General features: G+C 40.3%; 2 protein-coding genes across 3 annotated transcripts in view; one reads left to right on the top strand and one right to left on the bottom strand.

Annotated features, from left to right (window-relative positions):
• Positions 1-337: 337 nt before the first annotated feature.
• Positions 338-13,515, top strand: LOC127626524 (kelch domain-containing protein 1-like). Of its 2 annotated transcripts, XM_052102382.1 has the most exons (14): positions 338-537; positions 688-758; positions 1,064-1,181; positions 6,768-6,880; positions 7,246-7,330; positions 7,415-7,513; positions 7,662-7,736; positions 7,981-8,039; positions 9,304-9,416; positions 9,505-9,577; positions 9,803-9,887; positions 10,590-10,669; positions 10,900-11,008; positions 13,380-13,515. In XM_052102382.1, exons 1-14 carry the CDS (start codon positions 421-423, stop codon positions 13,392-13,394), a joined length of 1,212 nt encoding a protein of 403 aa, XP_051958342.1. In that variant the 5' UTR covers positions 338-420; the 3' UTR covers positions 13,395-13,515. The 2 variants fall into 2 exon arrangements, with proteins under 2 accessions (XP_051958342.1, XP_051958341.1); XM_052102381.1 differs by lacking the exon at positions 13,380-13,515 and having other exon boundaries at positions 10,900-12,159.
• LOC127626528 (LIM and SH3 domain protein 1-like) overlaps positions 12,364-24,385 on the bottom strand; it is a 27,966-nt gene continuing 15,944 nt past the window's right edge. The window contains exons 4-7 of the mRNA XM_052102389.1: positions 15,323-15,430; positions 14,035-14,110; positions 13,846-13,937; positions 12,364-13,549 (exon numbers count right to left, since the gene is read on the bottom strand). Of these exons, the coding sequence (XP_051958349.1) occupies positions 13,376-13,549; positions 13,846-13,937; positions 14,035-14,110; positions 15,323-15,430 (450 nt within the window). The 3' untranslated portion in view covers positions 12,364-13,375. The remainder of the gene's footprint in view (positions 13,550-13,845; positions 13,938-14,034; positions 14,111-15,322; positions 15,431-24,385) is intronic.

Below are 24,385 nucleotides of genomic sequence, written 5' to 3'. Positions count from 1 at the left end.
TAGAAAAACAATGATAAAACAGCGCGGATGGACGCAAAAACTAAACGCGTTAGGTGTGAATGGCCCCACATGCGCTGGGCATCATCTGACTCCGAACGCGTATATGATGCCAAAAATCCATGTAGGCAGCATGTTAGATTTTGAGACACCACCTACATCTAATGCTCCAGGGTTTGGATGTGGAATGTGATCATTACTAATTCCGCACGTGCATTAATGATGTGTCAAGCATGTTTTCAACACATTTGTCTCTCTCTGGAAACGCAAGTTTTACTTTTCGAGTCCAGCCCATCACTTCTCAGTATTTTCTGATTCTGTTTCCTGTTTGCATACCCAGCCCCTGCAGTCAATGTAAACACAGAAGTTGATGTCTCCGCGCGCTCTGGTGCTGCTGGAGCACAGTCGTTGAACACATAAGCAATGGAAAGTACAGAAGAACCGGCGGCTGTCACATCGCAGCTCTTGCCGGTTCCACCGCGAAGCGACCACGTCTCCTTCCTGGAGGGACACACGCTGTACATCTGGGGTGGATGTCAGGTGAGGGACATGGGAGAATATTCTAAATTGCATTTATTCGATTTTCGTCCTCTTAATCTTTTTTTTCCTCCTTTATTTGAATTGACGACAAAATTTGAAATAGCATGAACTGCTATTAGAATTTTTCATTCTTTGCTTTGCACTTTTTAGTGTGTGGATGGAAAAGAAACACTTCTGCCCAGTAATGAGATCTGGCTTTATGACATGGAGAGTGGAGTTTGGTAAGATAAAAAAAAAACAACAACAACAAAAAAAAAACATTATTTGTTTGACCTAGTAATGGTATTTCCTAAATAGCTTACATCCCTAGCAATAGGTATCCCTTCTACAAACTGCACTTTCATTATTTATGGAGAGTTTTTCTGTTGTGTTTATTCAACCTGCAGTGTTACATGGCACATTACACATCAGTTGTTGAATCTAATGAGGAAGCAGGGAGAGTTTCTCACTTGTTGCTAACATTGCCAACCTAAAACAACAAGATTTTCCCTTGAGTTTTAATTATGTGTGTATGTGTGTGTGGCAGGTCTCTGAGGCGTATGGGTGGAGACATTCCTCCTGTCCTGTCTGAGACTTGTGGTGCATTTCTCCAGGGTGTGCTTTACATTTTTGGGGGATGTAACAGCAATAGCCACACCAACCTGGTGAGCTGCATTTGTGTTGATAACATCACACAGCAGAATATCTATATCAACAAGTACATCGACAGAGGCAGATTAACATGTTTGTATAAGTCCAAGAGTTATACTGTACATGATACACTATCTATTAGTGGTGTCCTGATACTGATACTGATACTGATACTGGGCTCATGTACTTTGCTCATAAGAATGCTCCCATACCAAAAATGTATACCATATGACGTACGATGATGTACTTAAACATTCAGAGCACAAATTAAAATCACATTATGTCCTAGTGAGATTATTTAACAGCAAAGTCTGAGATTTAATTATTTATATATTTGTAGCAGATGACAGCAAGCAGAGTGTTAATTCACTTAGTAGCACGAGGCAAATACAGACTACATATTTAGCAGCCTTTTGAGGTTTAATAATCACACTGAGTCAAGTAGCAACCTGCTTTTCCAGAGGTGAGAAGCTACCATCAAAAACACAGAAATGGAAAGGCCTTCAAAATAAAAGCTTCCGCCAAAATAAAAGCTAAATTTAAATATTTTGGTTTGTGCTGACGTTCTGTATAATATCACTTCCTTTGAAAATAAATACAATATTATGTTGTTTATATTATGTATTAAAGTTTTAATTAATTCATTTATTTAGATGCCATTTTGATAAAATAAAATTGAAATTAACTGTTAAAAGGCTTGCAAAACAGGTATCACTTTTGGTAACTGCAAGTATCGAAAAATAAATGATACTGTGTCACGAACCCCGCTCCTCTGCCCCATCCCCGCTTCGTCGCACACACACTCACTCCCTCGACCTCACTCCCTCGCTCCGCCCCCTCGAGCTTTTCACGCTCTTTTTGCTCGCTCGAGCCCTCACGCCCACTTTGCTCCTACTCGCTCACATGCTCGTGAGGTTATCTCCCTTCCTCGAAGTTTCTCACGCGTTTCCAATCCCCCAGAACATTATGACCACCTGCACTCGCGTCATCTGCACTCCTGCACATTAGTTTCACCTGCACTCGTCTCATCACCTATCATTGTTTACACCTGCACTCGCCCCTATATATTTCACAACCCGTTCGGTCTCACTCCTGTTGGTTATTGCATTTAGTTTCCCGTGTCTTTGCCCCCGCTAGTCTCGTCTAGTTTTGACCTCCTCTCGTTCACCTCTTAGCTTGCCAGCTCCCCTTGTTCCCCTGTCTTTTGCTCCCACTAGTCTCGTCATTTTCCTCTTGATTCCCCGGCTTTCGACCTCACGCTCCCTTTGACTACTCTTCACTGGATTTGCCCTTTTTCTGTACTTTTGCCTGCCTGCAATAAAATGCAGTTTTTGACTTACATTGTGACTGTCTCTTCTTGTGCGGGTTACAAAATAACCAACTGTTACCGAAGACAGTCACAATGCCCCGCGCTGAGGATTCGCGCAGCTCACTAGAGCGGAGGTGCACGTCACATTCGGCGCGAGGAGCTACAGTTTGGAGGCAGGACCAAGCGCTCGCGGCCCAGGGGCAGCAGGTATGTCCCTTGTCTGATTTATGTCACCCTGTTTCACCTGTGTCTGCCCCTGAGCCCGTTTATGCCTCCAGTGCATTTCTGAGCGCCGTAAGCCTTCAACCCCCTGAGAGGTTTGATGGCTCTTCGGGCGCTTGCCAAGGGTTGTTTATGCAGGGCAGCGGTTGTAGAACTTTTAACCATGCCCTTAACATTCTGGACCCAGCGGCCCAACTCTTGGTTTTGCGTCAGGGGAGTCAACCCTTGGAGGCTTATGTGGTTGATTTTTGTGCCCTGGCCAACCAGGTGAATTTTGATGAGGTGGCTCTGAAAGACATTTTTCAATTTGGACTGAATGAGCCAGCCTCATCATTCATGCCTGGTGGTCGCTGCTCTCTCAACCTGGCTCAGTTTATTGACCTCGCCCTACTGTACGCTGGTTCCTCGTTTACTGTGGGGGAGGCAGAAACTGAACCAGCCTTCCATACCACGGCCCCCGTCTTGAAGCCTACCACGGCCCCCGTCTTGAAGCCTACCACGGCCCCCAGCCCCGAAGCCTACCATGGCCCCCAGCCCCGAAGCCTTACACGGCCCTAGCCCCGAAGCCTTACACGGCCCCAGCCCCGAAGCCTGTCACGGCCCCAGTCCCGAAGCCTGTCACGGCCCCAGTCCCGAAGCCTGACACGGCCCCAGCCCCGAAGCCTGACACGGCCCCAGCCCCGAGCCTACACGCCCCAGCCCCGAAGCCTGACACGGCCCCAGTCCCGAGGCCTGTCACGGCCCCAGTCCCGAAGCCTGACACGGCCAGCGAGTCAACGCCCGTGCCCGCCACGGCCAACGAGCCAGCGCCCATGCCCACCACGGCCAACGAGCCAGCGCCCATGCCGCACGCCAGCGAGCCAGCCCATGCCGCCACGCCAGCGACCAGCTCTATGTCTGCCATGGTCGGCGAGCCAGCGCCTGTAGCCTCGACCGCCCCAGAGCCAGCGCCTGTAGCCTCGACCGTCCCCATGGCCACGTCCCCTGTTGGCCGAAGACGTAAGAGAAGGAAGAGGGCCCCTTCTCCCCAGTCTCGTCTTGTGCTCAAGACCGCAGAGGTTCCCTCAGAGTCTTCCACAGCTCTACCGACCTCTGCTCCGCCCCCAGAGTCTTCCACGGCTCTGCCAGGTTCTGCTCCGCCCCCAGAGTCTTCCACGGCTCTGCCGGGTTCTGCTCCGCCCCCAGAGTCTTCCACGGCTCTGCCGGGTTCTGCTCCGCCCCCAGAGTCTTCCATGGCTCTGCCGGGTTCTGCTCCGCCCCAGAGTCTTCCACGGCTCTGCCGGGTTCTGCTCCGCCCCCAGAGTCTTCCACGGCTCTGCCGGGTTCTGCTCCGCCTCACGAGCCTCCCAAGGCTCCTCCTCCCGAGCCTCCCAGGGCTCCTCCTCTCGAGCCTCCCAGGGCTCCTCCTCTCGAGCCTCCCAGGGCTCCACCTCTCGAGCCCCCCCGGGCTCCTCCTCCCCTCGAGCCTCTCAGGGCTCCGTCCCTCGAGTCTTTCATGGCTCCACCCCTCAAGCCTCTCACGGCTTCGCCTCTCGAGTCTCTCAGGGCTCCTCCTCCCCTCGAGCCTCTCAGGGCTCCATCCCTCGAGTCTTTCATGGCTCCACCCCCTTCCAAGCCACTCAGGGCTTCGTCTCTCGAGTCTTCCAGGGCTCCTCCTCCTCCCGAGCCTCTCGAGCCTTCCAGGGCCCCACCTCTAGAGCCTCTCGAGTCTTCCACGACCTTTTTCCCCGAGCCTCTCACGGCTCTACTCCCAGAGACTCCAGAGCTTCCTAGGGCTCCGCCTCCCGAGCCTCCTACGGCTCCGCCTCCCGAGCCTCCTACGGCTCCCCCTCCAGAGCCTCCCACGGCTCCACCTCCCGAGCCCCTCACGGCTCTGCTCCCAAAGACTCCAGAGCTTTCTATGGCTCCGCCTCTCGGGCCTCCTACGGCTCTACCCCCCGAGACTACAGAGCCTGCCAGGTCGTCGCCTCGGAGACCTCCCACGGCGCCACCTCCATTGGCTCCACCTCCTGAGCCTTCCAGGCCTTCCCCCCTAAAGCCTCCTTCGGCTCCACCTCCAGAGCCTTCCAGGCCTTCGCCCCTAAAGCCTCCTTCGGCTCCACCTCCAGAGCCTTCCAGGCCTCCGCCTCTAGAGCCTCCCACGGCGCCACCATCATTGGCTCCACCTCCAGAGCCTTTCAGGCCTTCGCCCCTAAAGCCTCCTTCGGCTCCACCTCCAGAGCCTTCCAGAACCCCACCTCCAGAGCCGCCTACAGTGCCGCCTCTGATGGCACCGCCTTTCACGGCTCAGCCCGGACTTCCTGACCCTCTCCCTGTCCTGTGGCCTCTTCCCTGGCCTCCGGACCCCATTCCTGTCCGGTGGTCACCTTCCAGATCCCCGGACCCAGTCCCTGTCCTCCAGTCGCCTTCCAGACCCCCTGACCCTGTCTCTGCCCTTTGGATGCCCCCTAGATCTCCCGACCACCCGCCTGTCCACTATGTTCCCCCTGACCTTGCCTTGAAACTGCCCATTGACCCCATGGACTGTCTCATTTCCCACTGTGCCCCTTGGACTGCCCTCAATTTTGTTTGTTTGTTTTGTGGGTTGTCCGTTCAGGGTTGTTTTTTGTTTGTTGGGATCGTCCAGCACCACTTCCCTTTGTCTGTCCCCCGATCATCCTGCACCGCCTCCCGCGGCCATCAGGAGCCGTCCTATTCAGAGGGGGGAGTACTGTCACGAACCCCGCTCCTCTGCCCCATCCCCGCTTCGTCGCACACACACTCACTCCCTCGACCTCACTCCCTCGCTCCGCCCCCTCGAGCTTTTCACGCTCTTTTTGCTCGCTCGAGCCCTCACGCCCACTTTGCTCCTGCTCGCTCACATGCTCGTAGGTTATCTCCCTTCCTCGAGTTTCTCACGCGTTTCCAATCCCCCAGAACATTTTGACCACCTGCACTCGCGTCATCTGCACTCCTGCACATTAGTTTCACCTGCACTCGTCTCATCACCTATCATTGTTTACACCTGCACTCGCCCCTATATATTTCACAACCCGTTCGTCTCACTCCTGTTGGTTATTGTATTTAGTTTCCCGTGTCTTTGCCCCCCGCTAGCTCCGTCTAGTTTTGACCTCCTCTCGTTCACCTCTTAGCTTGCCAGCTCCCCTTGTTCCCCTGTCTTTTGCTCCCACTAGTCTCGTCATTTTCCTCTTGATTCCCCGGCTTTCGACCTCACGCTCCCTTTGACTACTCTTCACTGGATTTGCCCTTTTTCTGTACTTTTGCCTGCCTGCAATAAAACGCAGTTTTTGACTTACATTGTGACTGTCTCTTCTTGTGCGGGTTACATACTGGGACATCCCTTCTATCTATTGTCTATAACCTGATCGGGAATGTACTGGGAGAAGATGATATATACTGTATGTTCCCTTATTTTACCAGCAGAGGGGAATGACCTATGAAACCTGCAGCCCAACCAGCTTAAAATGGTTTGCTGGTCTTAACTCGTCTCCCAGCCTGTCCAGACTGGTCTGCAGATGGATTTAGACTGTTTTGGGGCACTTTTCAGCTTGTCAGGCTGAGAGACCAGCTAAGACCAGCAGACACTCTTAGGCTGGTTTAAGCTGAAGGGTTTGCACATCTAAGTGATATTTTGATATGCAAATGTTGATATGAACCACAAATAGTATTTAATCAGTATACACTGTAGGAAGTTGGATATAGTGTTATTCATGGCTTATATGGCTGAACAAAGCCTCTGTTGAAGGGAAACTCCACCCCCCAAAAATTTTTTGGAGAATGTTTTTCTTGCTTGTCTGCCACTGGTGCACGAAGAGAACAAAGACATAATGTGTCATTACACACTTCCCTCCTTACAAAACATTTATTCCAGCTTTTTTGATCCACTAACATTTCAAAATTGTAGACACATCCGCCAAGTCTAAAAATGTGATCTGTCCAAATATCCTGCAGAAAATTGAGGAAAACATGAAAAACAGGATTTGGATCAGTATCTGGCAGCATTTGTGCAGTGAATAAAAATCTCACTGCTTCTGGCTAAGCTCTTGTTACTGGTGGTATGTTATGACAGGTGTATTGTGTTGACATATCAGATGGGGAATACAGCTGGAGAAAAGTAACAGACACAGTAGGAGCGACGCCCTCTCCCAGGGTCAGACATTCCTGCTGGGTCTATAAAAACAGGTAGGAAGAACAAAGTCACTGAAGAACAATGATTTCATCATTATGCCATCCAATTAAAGTCCACTCAGGGTGGCCAAAAAAGTGTAATGTACTTATCGCTGCAAGTTGTAACTAAAGCAGCACATTGATTTTACTTTAAGGAAGCAATTGAACTTAAGGGATAGCTCATCTGTAATCATTTACTCAACCTCATGTTGTTCCAAACCTGTATGACTTTCTTTCTTCTGTGGAACGCAAAAGGTGCTTTTAGGCAGTATGATAGTCTCATTCACCATTTTCACTGCATTTTTTTTCCAAACAATGAAAGTGAATGTTGACTGAGGCTGTTATTCTGCCTAACATCTCTTTCTATGTTCCATTCATAGGCTCATCTACTTTGGCGGTTACGGGTGTAAAACTGTCAGAGAGGTCAACAACGCCAAGAGCTTTATGGTAGATGAGACATCCTGGGTAAGCAAAAGGATCTTGCAAATAAATGCACATCTACAGTTGCTGTAAAGAAGAACAGGAGTTCATTTAAACATCTCTTCACAGGCAACAATCGGGTCAGAATCTTTCCAGTTTTGGGGTTGGAATAATGAAGTCTATATGTTTGAACCTGAGTCAGCCACATGGACTGAACCACAAACACAGGTAAAAGAGATATGATAGGCAAACATAAACATGATATCATAACAAATGTGCTCTTCTCTTAGGCATAACTATTAATAGATGACCATTTGTATACTACTAAATGTGTACATTGTTTTGTTTTCCTTCTGTCCGGATCCACTTGTTGCAGGGCCAGACTCCAGAGCCACGGGCGTCCCATGCCAGTACTACTTTAGGCCATAAGGGCTATATATGTGGAGGTCTGGTAAGTAGACATTACACTCGGTAAACACATACTTTTAAATAACCAGAATTCAGATAATTAAAGTGACCACTGAAGGACACCGAACATGCAAGGCCAATGTTCTGGATGCATTGCTATGCATCATGTTTTATGTGTTACGTGCATATTAAGTATGTTTCAAGGTCTGGTTATTGTAGTAGGAATCCTTAAAACTATATATAAAAAATGTCATCATAGAATACTGAAAATCATTCTGTCATTGCAGGAAACGAAGACGATAGACATTCATTGCTTAGATCTGGTGACGTGGACATGGACCCAAGTGTAAATGCAGTTTTTTCCAATTGACCTGCTAATTTTGCTCATTAAAAAGAGCAAACAATGTTAAACATTTTACACAAGCGGCTCTTTAAGCACACATTGGTTTCTACACAATGAGGGAGTGTGTCTGCTGTGGAAGACTAAATATCATGTCTTATCAGTACTCTCGCCACTTTATTAAAAATTAACTTGATTTTTATATTTACAAGAAATGACGCTTATCCATGCAAAACTTGCCGCCACAATTGAAGGGTATTGTGGATGGTTGCCAGGGCTTTGCTCTGCACTTGCTAAGGTGTATTTTTGAGGTTGCTTGCTAGTGTGTTCCGAGTGGTTCCTAGAGTGTTGCTACACCTAAAAAACTGGCTTCATGTGGACAACTTTCCTGGTTTTATTTAAGTCAAAAATATTATTTAACATCACCAAATCAACCTGAATACATTAAGAATGAAAACATTATATACATAAGGGTAAAATCAGGTAAAAATATTTCTTTAAAGGGATAGTTCACCCAAAAATGGAAATTCTCTCACCCTCATGCATCCCAGATTTGTATGACTTTCTCTCTTATGCTAAACATAAACAAGTACTTTTAGCCGAATATCTTCAGAAGTGATATGATAGGTGTGGGTGAGAAACAGAACAAAAGTCATTCACATCTGGGATTGCATGAGTAAATGATTAGAGAATTTTAAATCATCTGAAAGTTTCAGCTCTGTAGCTTTCTAGTGAACATGATCTCTGCTTTTGGTTCTGTTGATTTGCTTCCATGTCTTACGGTTTGTTTTATTTCAGAAACATAATTGTGAATATGCAAAACATTTAGTTAAACATTTAAGATTAAGACATTGAGGATGAAACATTAGTGATGGGTGAGCATTAAATGTACTATGTTTTATGTCATGGGACAGTTTAGCTTAATTATTCATCAAGTCTAACTGTTAATGAATGTATATTACCAGTCAAAGGTTTAGACACACATCACTGAAATGTTTGTTGTGATCTTTAAAGCTTTTTGATCTAAAGGCTTATGCTTAAATACTTGAAATTAGTTATTGTAGACAAAAATAAAAAGTGGTTATTTATGAGTTCAATGCTGTTTAAAAAGCATTCCAGGTGGCACTTCATGAAGTTAGTTTAGATAATACCCCAGTGTGCAGAGATGTTATCAAGGCTAAAATGTGTACAATAGTCATTTAAAGAATACATAGGTGTGTCCAAATGTTTGACTGGAAGTGCTGGTCTGCATTTCTTTTCTTGAACCCAGTGACCATCAAGCTGATTCTCTCCCACGGGGCCGCACTCTTCACACGCTCACGGCCGTCTCAGACCACAAACTCTTCCTGTTTGGAGGCCTCAGTACTTCTGGGGAGGTTCTTAGTAAGTTCAGAAGTCAAGGGTTTAGAAACATACGTGTCCAAAAATAACCATGAAAAATTTTGCTTACATTCCATATTTTTTTGTTTAGGTGATGGATGGGAATTTGACACTTTAAAAAGAGAATGGAGAGAGAGAGACCATGCACACAAAGACAGACTCAGGTAGAATACATTGTAATATAGTGTTGTATATGTTTAATCTCAATTTTGAGTTCATGTATTAGACATTCGTATTACTTTTAAGATTGTAATAATTTTCATCATTTGTCCATGCCTGGAAAACAATTTTAAAATGTCCTGATATTTCAAGGTTTTTCATGACAATGGGAAACCTGAACAGATTAGGCCTGAAGAAGTCCATTGAGTGTCAACCTTCTCTGTCCTCAGGTTATGGCATTCTGCTGACAAGGGGAGGGATGGTGATGTAGTTGTTTTTGGAGGTAGCCAGACCTTCATCTGCTTAATGGATTCGGTATGTGCAATCTACTAGAAAAGGCTTGCATTCGTGAAATGCACAGCAGCTTTCATAAACATTGTGATGTATTTATGGCTAGAACATTCACAGGCTCTGTATCGGCTTTAAAAGATCTGATTCAAGGCTTGTTTTGTTTGAGACATAATCCATGAGCTCTGAACAGGGTTACATTCAAGTATTGCATGCAGATCAAGGAGGGTTGCACATACCAAATGTGACCCCAAAATGAATGGATAATGAATGGAAGTTTACTTATGGACTCAACAATTGCGTGACACATTAGCTCAGAACTCTCTGGGAGATGAAGACTTTGGTTAGTTGGAATTCATCCAAGAACATCAAGAGTTGGTTAAACCATTGTTTGATTGTGATAGTTGAGTCACAGCCAAAGTGCATGCACTGAAAGGTCATGTTATCAAGCCCAGCACCTGGCTTCATAAAAACTTATATTATAACTTTTAACATATATATGCAAATTAAGCTCTATTAACTATCGTCTACTACCCCAAAAACATGACTGATAACTAAAAAAATTCTGTACAGAAATGCACTCATGATGAACTGTTGTACACTTACCCCACATACATTTTTATAATTTAAGTCAGTTACTGTCTACATGCTACAGATGCTATCAGTATAGTTTAACTTGTATTTAACCCTGAATATTCCTTTAACATCCTACCGTTTCTACCTCTTTAGGTGGTGGCCCTCAGATCTCCCTCTCAAAGTCACTGTGGAGATGTGTTGGTGTTTCAGACCCAACCATACTCCCTGTCAAGGTAAAAGCCAGGCGAAATACACAGTGCACTGAACAGCTCAAAAAATCATTCTCTGTTTGGGAAACAGTTAATTGTGTCTACAGCCTAACAACCCATTGGTGACCAACACCCTTACTAAATTTGTTGCCTTCTTCCAGTTATAATAATATACGTATATAATCCATTAATAAATATATAATAGCTCATTTGAAGTGTTCTTAAGTGATCAGTGATTTGGTATTTATTTTTAGATTGTGTGAGGACTGCCTAGGAAAACACACATTTTCTATCCAAGAGCAAGTATCTTGGTTACCAGCCAAACTTCAGAAGACAATTGGCAAGAGGATATCCTACTTCAGGGCAAGTGCTCAAAATTAGATGCAGTATCATAAGATCATAAAGGACATTTCTTTTTTTAATTGATGGTTTTAAGAATATTTCTATCCAAGCATTCCACATACGAGAAACACATAAATGCACACTTTGTATTTAAAAAATAAAGACTATTATTATTAATAATGGATTATTTACATCCTAATAAACCTTTAAAGCTTTTGAAAATCTATTAAGGAAGAACTGCACTCTTTTTTGAAAGTATGTACAGAATTTGTGTAAAGGATGTCATGAAAAAGGGACAGTTCACCCAAAAATTTTAATTCTCACATCATTTACTCACCCTCATGCCATCCCAAATGTGCATGACTTAGAAAAGAGATATAGGATTTTTAGAAAAATATTTCAGCTCTGTTGGTCCTCAAAATGCAAGTGAATGGGTACCAAATATGTTAAGCTCCACAAGGACATAAAGTCAGCATACAATTAATCCATAAGACTCCTGTGGTTAAATCCATGTTTTCAGAAGTGATATAGGTGTGGGTGAGAAACAGATAAATATTTAAGTCCTTTTTTACTATCAGTCTCCACTTTCACATTCTTCTTGTGTTTTTTGCAATTCACATTCTTTGTGCATATCGTCACCTACTGGGCTGGGAAGACTATTTATAGTAAAAAAGGTCTTTTAAATATTTATCTGTTTCTTATATACACACATCTCTTCTGAATAAATGGATTAAACCACTGGAGTCTTATGAATTACTTTTATGCTGCCATTATGTGCATTTTGGACCTTCAAAGTTCTGGCTACTATTCACTTGCATTGTATGAACCTACAGAGCTGATCTTTGTTTGTGTTCAGCAGAAGATAGAAAGTCGTACACATCTGCAATGGTGAGTAAATGATGAGAGAATTTTCATTTTTGGGTAAACTATCCCTTTAATACTGTTTTCAGTGCTCAGTGTGTGTGTGTGTGTATATATATATATATATATATATATGTGTAATATGGTCTTACCCATTTAAAAGTGAAATCGCTTGCAAGTGCATTTGCAAAAGGCTCTACCACTCTTTTTTCATTTGTATATATATTTTTGGGTGAGTATATATGTTTTACAGACAATAAAAGCAGACATAAAATAAAAACAGACAACCTTAGGAGGAGCTTCTGAGAATTTGCTGGATAACGTGTCTAACGTGCTGCTATTGTTTTGGGGATGTCTTCTCATTAACAAATCTGTTAACTTTAGTAACCGGAGAGCAAAAACTTTCAAAATATCAATCTTTGCATAGGTTTATGTGGGAGAAATTAGATTTAATTTTCATTTAATTATTGTGCATTACAATAATACACTTACCCTTTCATTGCTTTAATTATCACTTTATTATTCAATATAATGGACTGGAATGCTTTGTTACAAAATAACAATGGAATGATAAAAAAAACTGATGATTATACTAAACATTGTTTTTTTTATTATTATAATTCTATAAAACCTCATTGTCTTGTGGTTCTTATTCTTGAAGGACAACAACTTTCAGTGTTTACTGTACCTGCTTGCCAAGAAAAAACGTTTTTTTTTTATATATATAAAACCTAATATTCTTTTTGGTATTCCCTCAAAGTGCATAGTAAAGTATTCTTTAACCGTTCTTTAACTGCAGTGCTTGTGGTAGAAGACGACCACTGTTTAAGACTTTGTACTGCTCAAGACATTGTTTGCATGATGAATGTTGTCCATTCATACGGCCATTTATATAATATTACAAATTCCTAACCGATTCTACAATCTGAACGTACCGATTAGCATTGCCCAATCATCTTAAAAAGGTCCATGGGAAGTTTTATCCACTTCACAGTTTTAAAATCAGAGACAGAAAATAATCTGCAGATTTTCAACACAGCAGCAAAGCAATGCATAACCCCACCAAAACTATGCAGCCTTGCAGGGAGACCTCACAGGGATAGTTGACGGAAAATGTTTAATTATGTCATCATGTACTCACCCTCATGTTGTTCTAAATCCGTTTGACTTTATATTACCTGTATGACCCTCCCTTGTGTTCCACAGAAGAAAGAAAGTCAAACGGATTTAAAAGACATGAAGGCGAGTAAATGATGACAATCTTTCATTGTTGGGTGAACTATCACTTTAAAAAACATTGAAACAAAAAGCCAAATTGAAAACAAGAAAAACAATGCTTGCTCAAATGCCAAGAGTCTAGCTAAAGCCTAGATGTCTGGTTGAGTAGGATGAACGTATTGTAACATACACTGGGGCAAATTAAAAACAGAAAAGAAACTTAAACGTAACCAGAATTGTCATGCGCTTCTCAGTGCATCCCTCACTCCTGTATCCCTTTCGTCCTCTATACCCCTCACCCATTCTTCCTTAGATTGGCTGTACATAGTTGGATGGGAGCATCCCCTGCATTCCTGTGCGCTCCACGCGTCCAAACATCCAGCCCTCGTCTATCTGCTGCACGTCCACTATCAAGTCCCCATCTGCAAATGATACCTCATCCTCATCAGCAGCAGCGTAGTCGTAAACTGCCCTAAAGCACTTCTGTAGACACAGATGAACAGGGTTAAGAAAGAAAAGTTCCAAACCTTTTGACTTTCTTCTTCATGTGCAACATAAGAGTCCAAAAGTTAGCCTCAGTCACCATTCATTTTCATTGCATCTTTTTTCCATACAATGAAAGTAAATGTTAAACATTATGCCATGCATCTCCTTTTCTGTTTCACAGAAGAAAAAGTCATATGGGTTTAAAGAATATGAACAAATGATGATGAACTATCCATTTAAGAGCCTAATTTGTATTAATGTCTATGAAAATAAGCATTAGACAAGTTCCTTACCCCACCACTAGAGGGCGGTGGAGGAGCAGCAGCTGAACGCACAGGCTGTGGATCATAGTTGAAGTTCGGAGAGTGAGTGGGTTGCTGAAAGCCTAGCCACAAACCAGGAAATATATATTAGAGTATTCAAATGTTTAATCCTACAGACAAAATAAGGAAAAACAGCCTTGTTTGTGTATGCGTTCATACCCGGACTGGTGAAGTTGTCAGTGGGTAAGCCCTCTCCCCCCATCCGACTTTTTTCAAATTCCTCATGATACTTTATCTATTAATAAACACAAAAAACTGTAACACTTCACAGAAACACTGATGGCATGTGTGTAAAATAAACCACAAAATGCTTTAATAAGTAGCATTTTATTTCCTGTGTTTACATTTGTTATATTAAAACAGAAAGTTGGGTTAGAACATATCGAAGGGCTCAGTCCATACTAAATATATATATATATATATATATATATATATATATAGTCAAAAACCTTTAGTTAACATTACTGCCTGGCAAATCACTGAGAGCTTGTACCATGGATCAAAGCAATGAAGAAACTTAAAAAATTGATAAATTCCAGGAACTTCCATTGCAATCAACTGGTGTTTGAGAAAGGACATTCATTTTCAGATGATTACTTGTTATTGCTATTCAAATGTAGGAGGTACTTATAATTTAGGGGTAGGGAACATTCTCTCTTTTGACAGCATATTATTGAACAAAAATGTCTGTGCTCCCCTGCATTCAAGAGGAGAGTGCAACATTTTTGGTCCATTTTCCCAAAACAGAAAAGTACATTTTAAATGAAAATACCAGCTTAAAGTTATTTTTGTCAACTTTAAGGAGTACATTAGCACATGGATCGCCTCAAAGATAATAGGCATTGATTAAATGCCAAAAAACTCATAAAGCAATATTCTGGGTACAATACAAGTCAAGCTCAATCGACTGCATTTGTGACAATGTTGATAACCCCAAACATTTATTTCAACTTGTTACTTCTTTTTAACCACAAGAGGTCAGTGTGTTGCTCTACACTGCTGCCGCTTAGTTTGGTCTTTGCCTGGTCTTGCATGCACCAAGACACTTCCCTTTAAAGAAGAGGCTGCTCACAGACTGAGAGGAAATGACTCTTCAGCAGCAGACATGTGATCAGAGAGTTGCTTGTCAACATTGCATGACACGTAGGCTGAGTTTGGAATTGCATACTACAATACTCATCATATTTCTGCCATTGACAAACGTGGGAGGAGTAGTAAGAGTAGTATGGGTAGTATGCCATTTCAAACTCAGCCATACTGATGAGGATAAAACCATGAAGGAGGGAAAGAGCAAGGTGGAGACAAGGGAGAAACAAAAGTGAGTGTGAAGATACATTTATCGAAACAACCTGGCTAGTCTAAAAATTTTGGGTTTAAGTATTTGAACAACGAACGTGGACTGATATCTATTCAATGACATTGCTGTTAATGTTCTTCTTATACTTACATTGCTGATCTGATCTTGCATTTTCTTCACCCTCTGCATCTCTGGTGTATCAGCCACCGCACTGAAGCCTTTCCCTTTACTCTTCTCAAACTCCTCTTTGTACAGCACCTGGAAGAGAGAGAAACTGACTCATGTTGGGTTCACTATCTGATTCATAGAAGTGACTAGGGTTCATTTTTACAGATTTTTTGTTTTGTTTTGGTCATAGTATTTGTCTTTTGATGAAATACCATTTAAATTTGTGAATATTTTGTCATTTTATTTGTATGTAATTTTACGCACATAATTTTTGTTGACAAAAACAAAACTTTACTTATAATATGAGGGGATGCAAACTCATATTCAGTGAAAAAGGTGAGTCATAGCAGCTGTTCCAGATATGCAATTTATGTTGATTTGTTTAAGCTTAAAGTAACCCTTTAAAGTGATTTTAATAAGGAAAATATTGAAAATGTTATAATGCAATTTTTGAAAATTAGCTACAGAAAAGGTGACAAGCTGAAAGGTGCTATATAAATGTAAAACATAAAAAAAAAAAAAAAAAAAATCTATTTCAGCCATATACACTAATCAGTTTTCATTTAAAAACTCCCATTTATAATTTCCCAACATCATCTATAGATCTTATTCACGGTAGCAGTAAAAACATTTGATTGTTTTATGGGAATGACAACAAGGATTTGAGGGATAGACTGACATCTCTTCCATGGCACATAAGTATGAAGCTGTATAAAGCTCACATCTGATTTTCCACAACTCTGGAGTGTCTGGAGTTTTTGTCTGGGAAAGATGTTTTTTCAATGTTTTGTCCATGGAACTAACCAAAAACACTTTAAACAACAGTACAACCCATTGATGAGACTGTACGTCTATCCCTAACAGACTCGTTGTCATTCCCATCAAAAATCTTTAGCTGTGAATAAGGTCTATATTCAAAGTATGTGGTAATGGTGAGTGCTCTCAAAACGCTCCTGTGGAAGAAACAAGTGTTGACGTGGCATATGACAGACTAAATTGTAACCGATAATTTTCAAAAATATCTAAACATTTGTAACATTAAAAGGTGCTGTAGGCAGTTTTAGCCATTCTAGAATTTCCACAAACTGAGCTGTTGGATTAGCCACGCCCCCTTTTTTAAAAAGCACAGCACTCCAAAGATACCAAACACGCTTTGAGGCCAACAAGAGCAGAAACGGTTGTAAAAATCAACAGCAGAAAAATAGCGCCCTCAACTGCAACTTTTATAAGCTACATGGAATAAAAATGGCATTAAACCTAAATAATTTGCTACAATGACAATACTAGGAGAATATGGGATACGAAATGCGACAAACGTGGTTAATGGTAATACAATAATTGATAATGGTAAATCATCAAATAATGATTATCAATTATCCAAAGTACAACCATTACCCTCAAGTTTTCCCTTTGGATAATCGTTCACTCATGTTTAACCATCAAGCCATTGTCCCGTTTCTATTATAATCAACCACTAAACTATCACTTGTTGTATTATCACCTAGTGGCTTTGCAAATTATATGGTGTACTTCAGTGTGGCACATTCAATTTCAATGGCTGCTACATGAACAAGATGAACTCTCCAGTGGCTTTGACTGAAAATAGCATTATTTTGCCAAGACAACAGATGTCGCTGTTGCACATGTAAGAGCGTGAATCCCTCCCAAATATTTGAATTCAATGCGCTTGGAGAAAGGACATGGCTTCCAACAGAGGTTCACAGTGTTGTTGGCGGAATGCAAAGTAAGCAATTTGTGAAACTAAACAACTTTACCGCACTAATGTAACCGGTTCTACATTTATGTGTGGATTACAGCTCCATCTTTGGTGTAATTATTGCTAGTATCAGGTCTGTATGTGCAATTCCACCACACTCCCCCCAATCTAAAAAATGAGAAGACAAAATCAAACCTAACAGTTGTTCAGCTCATGCAGAAGTGGGGAATCCCCAACATACAATGACAGGAATATTTGAATCAACTATTTTCCTTCTATATCTCTCGTCTTCTAAAAACTATATTACATTGTTAAAATATCATATCAGTGTCAAGGTATTTTCATCTTGTCTTTATTTTAAAAAAAAAAAACATTTTTGGGAAAAGATTAACACTGGACAGACCCCAGGAAGCAAAAACAAGCTCTTACAAGGAAAATCTACTAACAAGTCTACACATGTATAGCCTGCCTACAGCTGATTTAGCCTTAGTGGTGAAAATATGCTATTTGCTTTAGGCATACAAACACTGACTCAACACACAGCCACACACACTAGATATACAGTAAAAAGGGAATAGCATGAAGAGTGTGTCTGGATGGTCTTAGCTCAATATTGCACATGCTGTTTTTAACTGCACATCCAAAAAACAAACCACACAACTCCCATTAATAAAAACCGTGTGAAGAACTGTTACAGAGCAACAGTCCACCATTGAATCCCATCTTTTTAGGTAAAAAAAAATTACTGAATGTTAAATAAATAGCTAACTATTTTACACTGGCACTGCTGCGAGGGAAATTAAAATCAACTCTGGCTGTTTAATATATTGCAGTACAGTATACTGCCACGCAAACAGCAGATAAACACTAACCTTAGCTTGGTAAAGTCGGTATAATTTGTATAGTGCATTTCACTATACATACAGTATGGCTTCAAAGCAGCTTTGCAGAAAATCATGCCTTAATGTCTTTAAGCCACCAGTAAGCAACTATTGCAAGAAAAAAATACTACATTAGATGTTTAGATAGTAAAGGGAGACAAATCTTTAGAGGAAAATGCCCTTGAAAGAAACCAGCCCATCCTTGTCTGCCATTACAATAAATGTATGTTTGTCAAATATAATCTAGGTACATATTATATTATGTCTTGTGTTCATAGAATAAATTAAATCATTCAATATGTTAGTAAGGCAATGTTTAAACCATATGAATAACTAGTAAAGTTAGACATATTCTATGGGACTTGTTTTTATTTGGGGTGGGGTCCGGAACGTCAGCGTTTTCAAAACGTTCCATTTTCTTTGGAGGAAAACTGCATTATAGTGTAGGCTTAATCGTAGCAGCAATCAATTCGTTTTCAAACAAAAACATATTAATGTGGATTAGAAGCGTAAACGTAGCAAAATCAATGCGTTTTTTCAAACAAAAATGTAATGCTGAATATGTATTAATTATTCAAGGCAATATCTCGCATCTATGCTAGAACACCGTTTTCCTTAATCATTCTGAAAAACGCTACCCATTTCCGCAAACTAAACAAAAACAGGACGTTGGGAAATTGAAAACTGAGTTTTCAAATAAAAACATATTTTGTTTTAAAAGTCACATTAAAAGTCAGTAGTCTGAAGGACTGTGTTGAGTTTGGCGGATGAAGCTTAAAAGCTCTAGGATGAATTACAACCAGAAATTTTGGTCTCGAGACGGTTTAGGGATTTTGAAAGTACCCTAAACCAAGTCTATACAATAACATCATGTTACCATTGTCAGGCCAACATAATGATTAGTTTATAGTCTTTTAACTCTATTCTAAATCAATTAAACAGATCCAGTGGGTCAGTTAAGCCTTTGCTTTCTGAATAATGAAGGCTGTAGTTGGCAGTCTACGTTAATTTATTGATTACAGAGGGCTAGTGCATGGCTACAATTTATGAGGCTGTCAGTGAGGGGGTGTATACTGCTAGCCAAAACTCCGCTCTGGGTGAGGTCTGCCCACCATTTAGACTGGCAAAACGAGTGTGACTGAAACACTGTCATCAGTCCTTGGCTTTACATCACTTCCTGAGAGTCTGACCCAAATACACGAACACCACTCAAATACACTTTTACACACATTTATGGTTGAGCCAAGACAGGGTGGGGTGGGTTGGTAATACATGCTCACATATGCATGCATTAAAAAGGCCCCTGACATTACCCGGATTGACATCCCCATCCACATTTTCTTGCATCATCCTGGAAATTCCCTATAAATTGGCCAGTCTGAGCTGACTCTGGGGTGTCGGACTGCTCCATTCTCCCATAGCCTGTAAACAAAGACCCTAAATAGAGAGAGAGGGATAGAGAGAGACCCCTCCACTGCACAACTATGCTAAAAATGATGATTAACAGCCTTGTTATAATGGTTGTGCTGTATTGCTGCAGTATCCCTTCTGTGGTTTACACAGTTACAAATGGGCTGTGAGAACATGATATAATGATGGATGAAATGAAAGAGATAAAATGACATGTACGTTATCTTTAAAGGGGTCATATTAAAGATTATTTATTATTTTGTTTTATCTATTTATTATTTCCCAGAAGGGTTCTTTCATTATTAATATAATACATTTTAATGCATGACCATTTTACACCATTTCTCTAATATTTTTAATTATGCTGGCCATTGTTTGGTGCTGTGCCTTAAATGAATATTCCAGATTCAATACAAGTTAAGCTCAATCGACAGCATCTGTGGCATAATTTTGATTACCACAGAAAATGATTTAGAAAAAAAAAAAAAAAGTAATATAAATTTTATAAAAGCACTTACATTAATTATTCTGTTAAAACACTTGTATTTCTTGAGCTGTTGTTTACATTTTTATATTTACAGCCATTTTAGGGGTTGTTGACATTACATCGTCAAATAAAATTGTCAATAACTTTACACAGAAAAGGTTTGCAAGTGATTTTATCACACTAAAATCATGTTAACATGCAAAATATTTCCATCTTGTGGTTATACTATACAAGTCAAAATAGATTTTTGTGATTTTACATCAACATTATACCACAGATGCTGTCGATTGAGCTTAACTTGTATTGAACCCAGAATATTCCATTAAGACTTTTGTAAAAGTTCTTTTTGCTTGTGAAATGAGCAACAATGCTTTTCTGTAAATACCCAGCAGCGTTTTTTTTGCCATCAGGTAAAAAATGTTTTGTAACTGCTGATTCTTCCATAACAGCCCCTTTCCAAAGCCTGTATGACAGTGTGACAGGTTCAAAAATGCAATACACACTGAAATGTCCCACTCCAGCTGTTATGATCAGGATGAAATGTTTAGAAATATTGTTAAAAAATAAACTTCCAGACTGATCAAACTGTGAATTCAGTGACTGGAGTTTGAAATGTCCACAAGATGGTGCCAAAAGAGTGTTATTTTAATATTATTTAATTTATTAGTATTTTTAAATGTAAATAATGTAATACAGTCAACAGGGATGCATGTTTTATTAATTCTACCCCCTAGCTCAAACCCCAAAACTAAAACTAACTATCAGAGAAATAAAAATGTAATTTCAGAGAGAAAAGGCAAACTCCAAATTCTGCTCGCCATTGTTTACATGAATGCGACTACATTCTGGTTTTCGTGGGACTATTACAGTGTCTCTGATGCCCCTTTTCCACAGACATAGTTTGAGGGCTGATGAATTCCACCACAGAATAGGCAGTTCCAGGAAGACATATTTTTTTTTTTTTTTTTTATGTATACGTCACGGGGCGGAGTTCAGAATAATGCATTGTCATCAAGTAAAGTTTACAAAAAACTCTTTGTAACAGTTAAAGGATGGGCAAATAGGCAGTGGGAGCCAGCTGAACGGTCAACATCAATTTGAATGTAAAACTCAACATAACAAACAAACACAACACACACATGCAGCGCGACTGCGTGCGTGTCTCTCTCTCTCTCGAACTGGCGTCTCCGGCGCTTTATCCCGCTCTCCCGCTGATCATCCGATTCAGCGCCAGCAATGAACCCTCACGGCCCAGCCACACCCTCCTACTCTTCACACTCTTTAACTACAACTAAACCACTAAGATGTCAGACATCAACAGAGTTTACCAGTGGTCCATAGAAGAAACCAGCATTCTACTTGTGATATGGTCTGCTATGGAGATCCAATATACATTAGAAAGCTCGCAAAGAAGAAGAAAAAAAAAAGTGTATGAGGAAAAACGGCAAGAATTTATGAACTGCGGCTTCAATCAGACGATTGATCAAATCATAAACAAATGTAAAAAATTTGAAAAGGAGTACAGGGATCAGAAGAAGGACCGATTAAAAGCAGCTGTGGACAGAGCAATAAAACCGTATACTACGATGTCTTGGACTCGGACACCGAACAGCTAGCTAACTAACCGGGGCATTAAAATAACTAAATGAATTCAGCGACAGTTACGCTCGAGACAAACACCAAATCGAGTCATCTGTAGTTGATATCGGAAAGTTATTACATTTGCTATCTTTGATAGCTTTCCTTACACACTTTTGTGCCTTGTTTTGGTTCAGTAAGGGCATTTTTTGGCCAGCTACTCACTTAGTTAGGAAGATCATGGCTATCTGTTAAGTAAACTGGTGGAATTCTCAATCAAGATGCCAACATAATATTATATGCTATGGAAAAAATCCAAATATAACCATCTGTTACACCAATGTGAATTACGTTTCCACTGTTACATTTTATAGCAGGGACAAAAATTTTTATGTTTTTTTCATTTCAGTTTGTTCAGTTGAGCAAAAACGTAAATTTTTTCATTAAAGGTTAGAACAAAATAAAAGAACAATTAATAACGTTCTTTTTAAAGTGACAGTACTCTGTGCAAGAGGTGGTTGAAATACCAATCACAGTGTTGCCAGATCTCACAAGAGAAACAGGCGACCTGGTCTGGAAAATCAAGCTCAAGTTAAGCAACTTGCCTCACCAAAATAAGCAGTTTTCTTGTAATGAGACATACAAATCATAGCAAGTAGTAAATTTACAATTTAAGTAGAATTTTATTTACAGATCTGCTTCGGAGTCAAAACCCATAAGCATCAAATCTGTATTAATGAATCATATCTAACAATAATTCAGTGAAGACTTGGAAACAACTGAGAAATTTACTTTTTACCTCTAATAATGTTTTCCTTTTATCTGGATTAACTGTGCATGTGTACTGTATGTTGTAATTATACGGTTGTTAAAAAGGTCTTCATTCAAAGAATGCAACAATCACAATGGGCGATAAGGCAAAGAAATGTGTGATACAGCAGATTCATTCAGGATCAAAGCACATTTGTAATTTTTTCAGGCAACATGAAATGGTGTAGTTCCAAAAATTTACTGCAATAAACCAATGAAATATTATCTGAACAAAATGAACCATTTACAACCATTTACCAGCATTAAAAAATTATGTTTTTACTCTGGAACAATTGAAAATCACCTAAAAATCTTTTGTTCGTTTTCATTCCAGGAACTGTTTTTAATCCCTGGTTTATAATGTTTAGCTAGTCAAACCACATTAAAAGGTTAATCCAAATAATGTAATTACGTTACCTGTCATCTTGAACATCGATGTCATCTATGGTAATCAGTTTAGATAGTCACGTAAAACTACCACATAGCCATGTAACCAGTTATGTCAATGTGTGAAAAAAAAAAAACAGCCATTTTGCGATAGGCTCCAGATTACCCCAGTCAAGAACCAGCCTAGTACATGCTCTGGCATGAGAACCAGCGCAATTTCAGTGGAAAAAGTCAATGAGGTTGCACAGTAATGCAACAAGGCATAGTAAATAATTCCGAATTGATGCAAAAATGTCTGATGGGAAGTAGCCATTCATTCTGTAATATGGCTGAATGGGGTTGATTTCAGGGTACGTGAACATTCGTAATCAGCATGTCGATTTCCTGTGTGATCATGTTGAATCTTCAGCCACTTTGACTGAACACTGGGATCAGAGCAGCAGGTGCAAAGCCAGGGAAAGCACAAGGTTTGGTGGACTATACTCATATTTGACTCTTTATCATAACTTCGGGTGTAGTTGATGTGTGAACATGTCATATGTAAATATTATGCGAGCGAGGCATTCGTTTTTCCAACTAAAGCCTAGTGTACACCGCACGACTCAAGCTCATCTCCTCTGATATTTTGAGTCTGCGAATGGTCTGTGACGAGAAGTCTCAGATCTCACGACTAATGATCTTGTTGTGTGCGCACTACTGCAACATGCCTAGAATAGTCTAGGGCTGAAACGATTAGTCGACATTATCGACGACACAAAATTGTCGCCAAAAATTTTCATTGTAGAATAGTCGTTTGATCTCATTTTACGTAACATAAGTCAACACAGAAGCACTCTCGTTGTGGAATAAGTGGAGTCGGAGCTCTTTAAAGGATACACCCCAGTGTTACATCTTAAATGCAGTTTAATGCGTTATAGCTTCATTAAATTTCAAATAATACGGAAGCAGATCATGTAATTAACTACAAACTCCAAAACTGGAATTTCTCTGTGCGGTCAGTGCCTCTTCGATGAGTTGCGCAAATTTCCTGATATAAGTGGGAGACACTGAAACTGCACCCGGCTGATCGAGCGTCGCAGGGACGCTCGTCCATCGATGCAGCTAGATTATAACGTGATGGCTCGTGACATATAATATGATTCAATATGTCCCTGGGCATTTCTAATCATGAAGAAAATTGGCAATACGCAGCTTTATTAAGAAGAGAGTTCTTTTTTGTGAGTTAAAGATGGATTGAAGAACAGAAAGGTGAGAGAGGAAGTCTTCACCTCATTATACACAGCAAACAAAATAAGTTTATGATATGTTTTGGCTTATTTTCCAATAAAAATATCTAAAACTAATTTAAAACAATGTACATTTATATTAGAAGCTATACTGCAGAAGAAAAAATTGTTATCTGAGAATGTTAAATATTAAAAATACAAATATTTTAAAATATCTAAAAATCCTTAAAAAAAAACAAAAATATGCATTCACCTGAGAAGCAGCAGATAAGATATTTATACTTGCTTTTAGAGAATAGATCTTGAATACAAGTACATTTTGTCTTTACTGCATTTGCAGAAGTAGAACCAAGTGAAAAAATACACTTATATACAAAATACACTTACTGTATTTTTAAGATTCTCTTAAAGCAAGTCTAATATCTTATATGTTGCTTCTTAAGTAATTTATTTATATTAATTTATAATTAAGGATGTTTAGACAATTTTAAATGGAAAACCAGACAAAAACACTTTTTTTACAGTGATTTTCTTTACTGAATTAAACTT

The sequence above is a fragment of the Xyrauchen texanus genome, chromosome 33, assembly GCF_025860055.1.
Source record: "Xyrauchen texanus isolate HMW12.3.18 chromosome 33, RBS_HiC_50CHRs, whole genome shotgun sequence".
NCBI lineage: Eukaryota > Metazoa > Chordata > Actinopteri > Cypriniformes > Catostomidae > Xyrauchen > Xyrauchen texanus.
The sequence above is the reverse complement of the archived record's forward strand: the minus strand, read 5'-3'. Positions and strand labels throughout refer to the sequence as shown.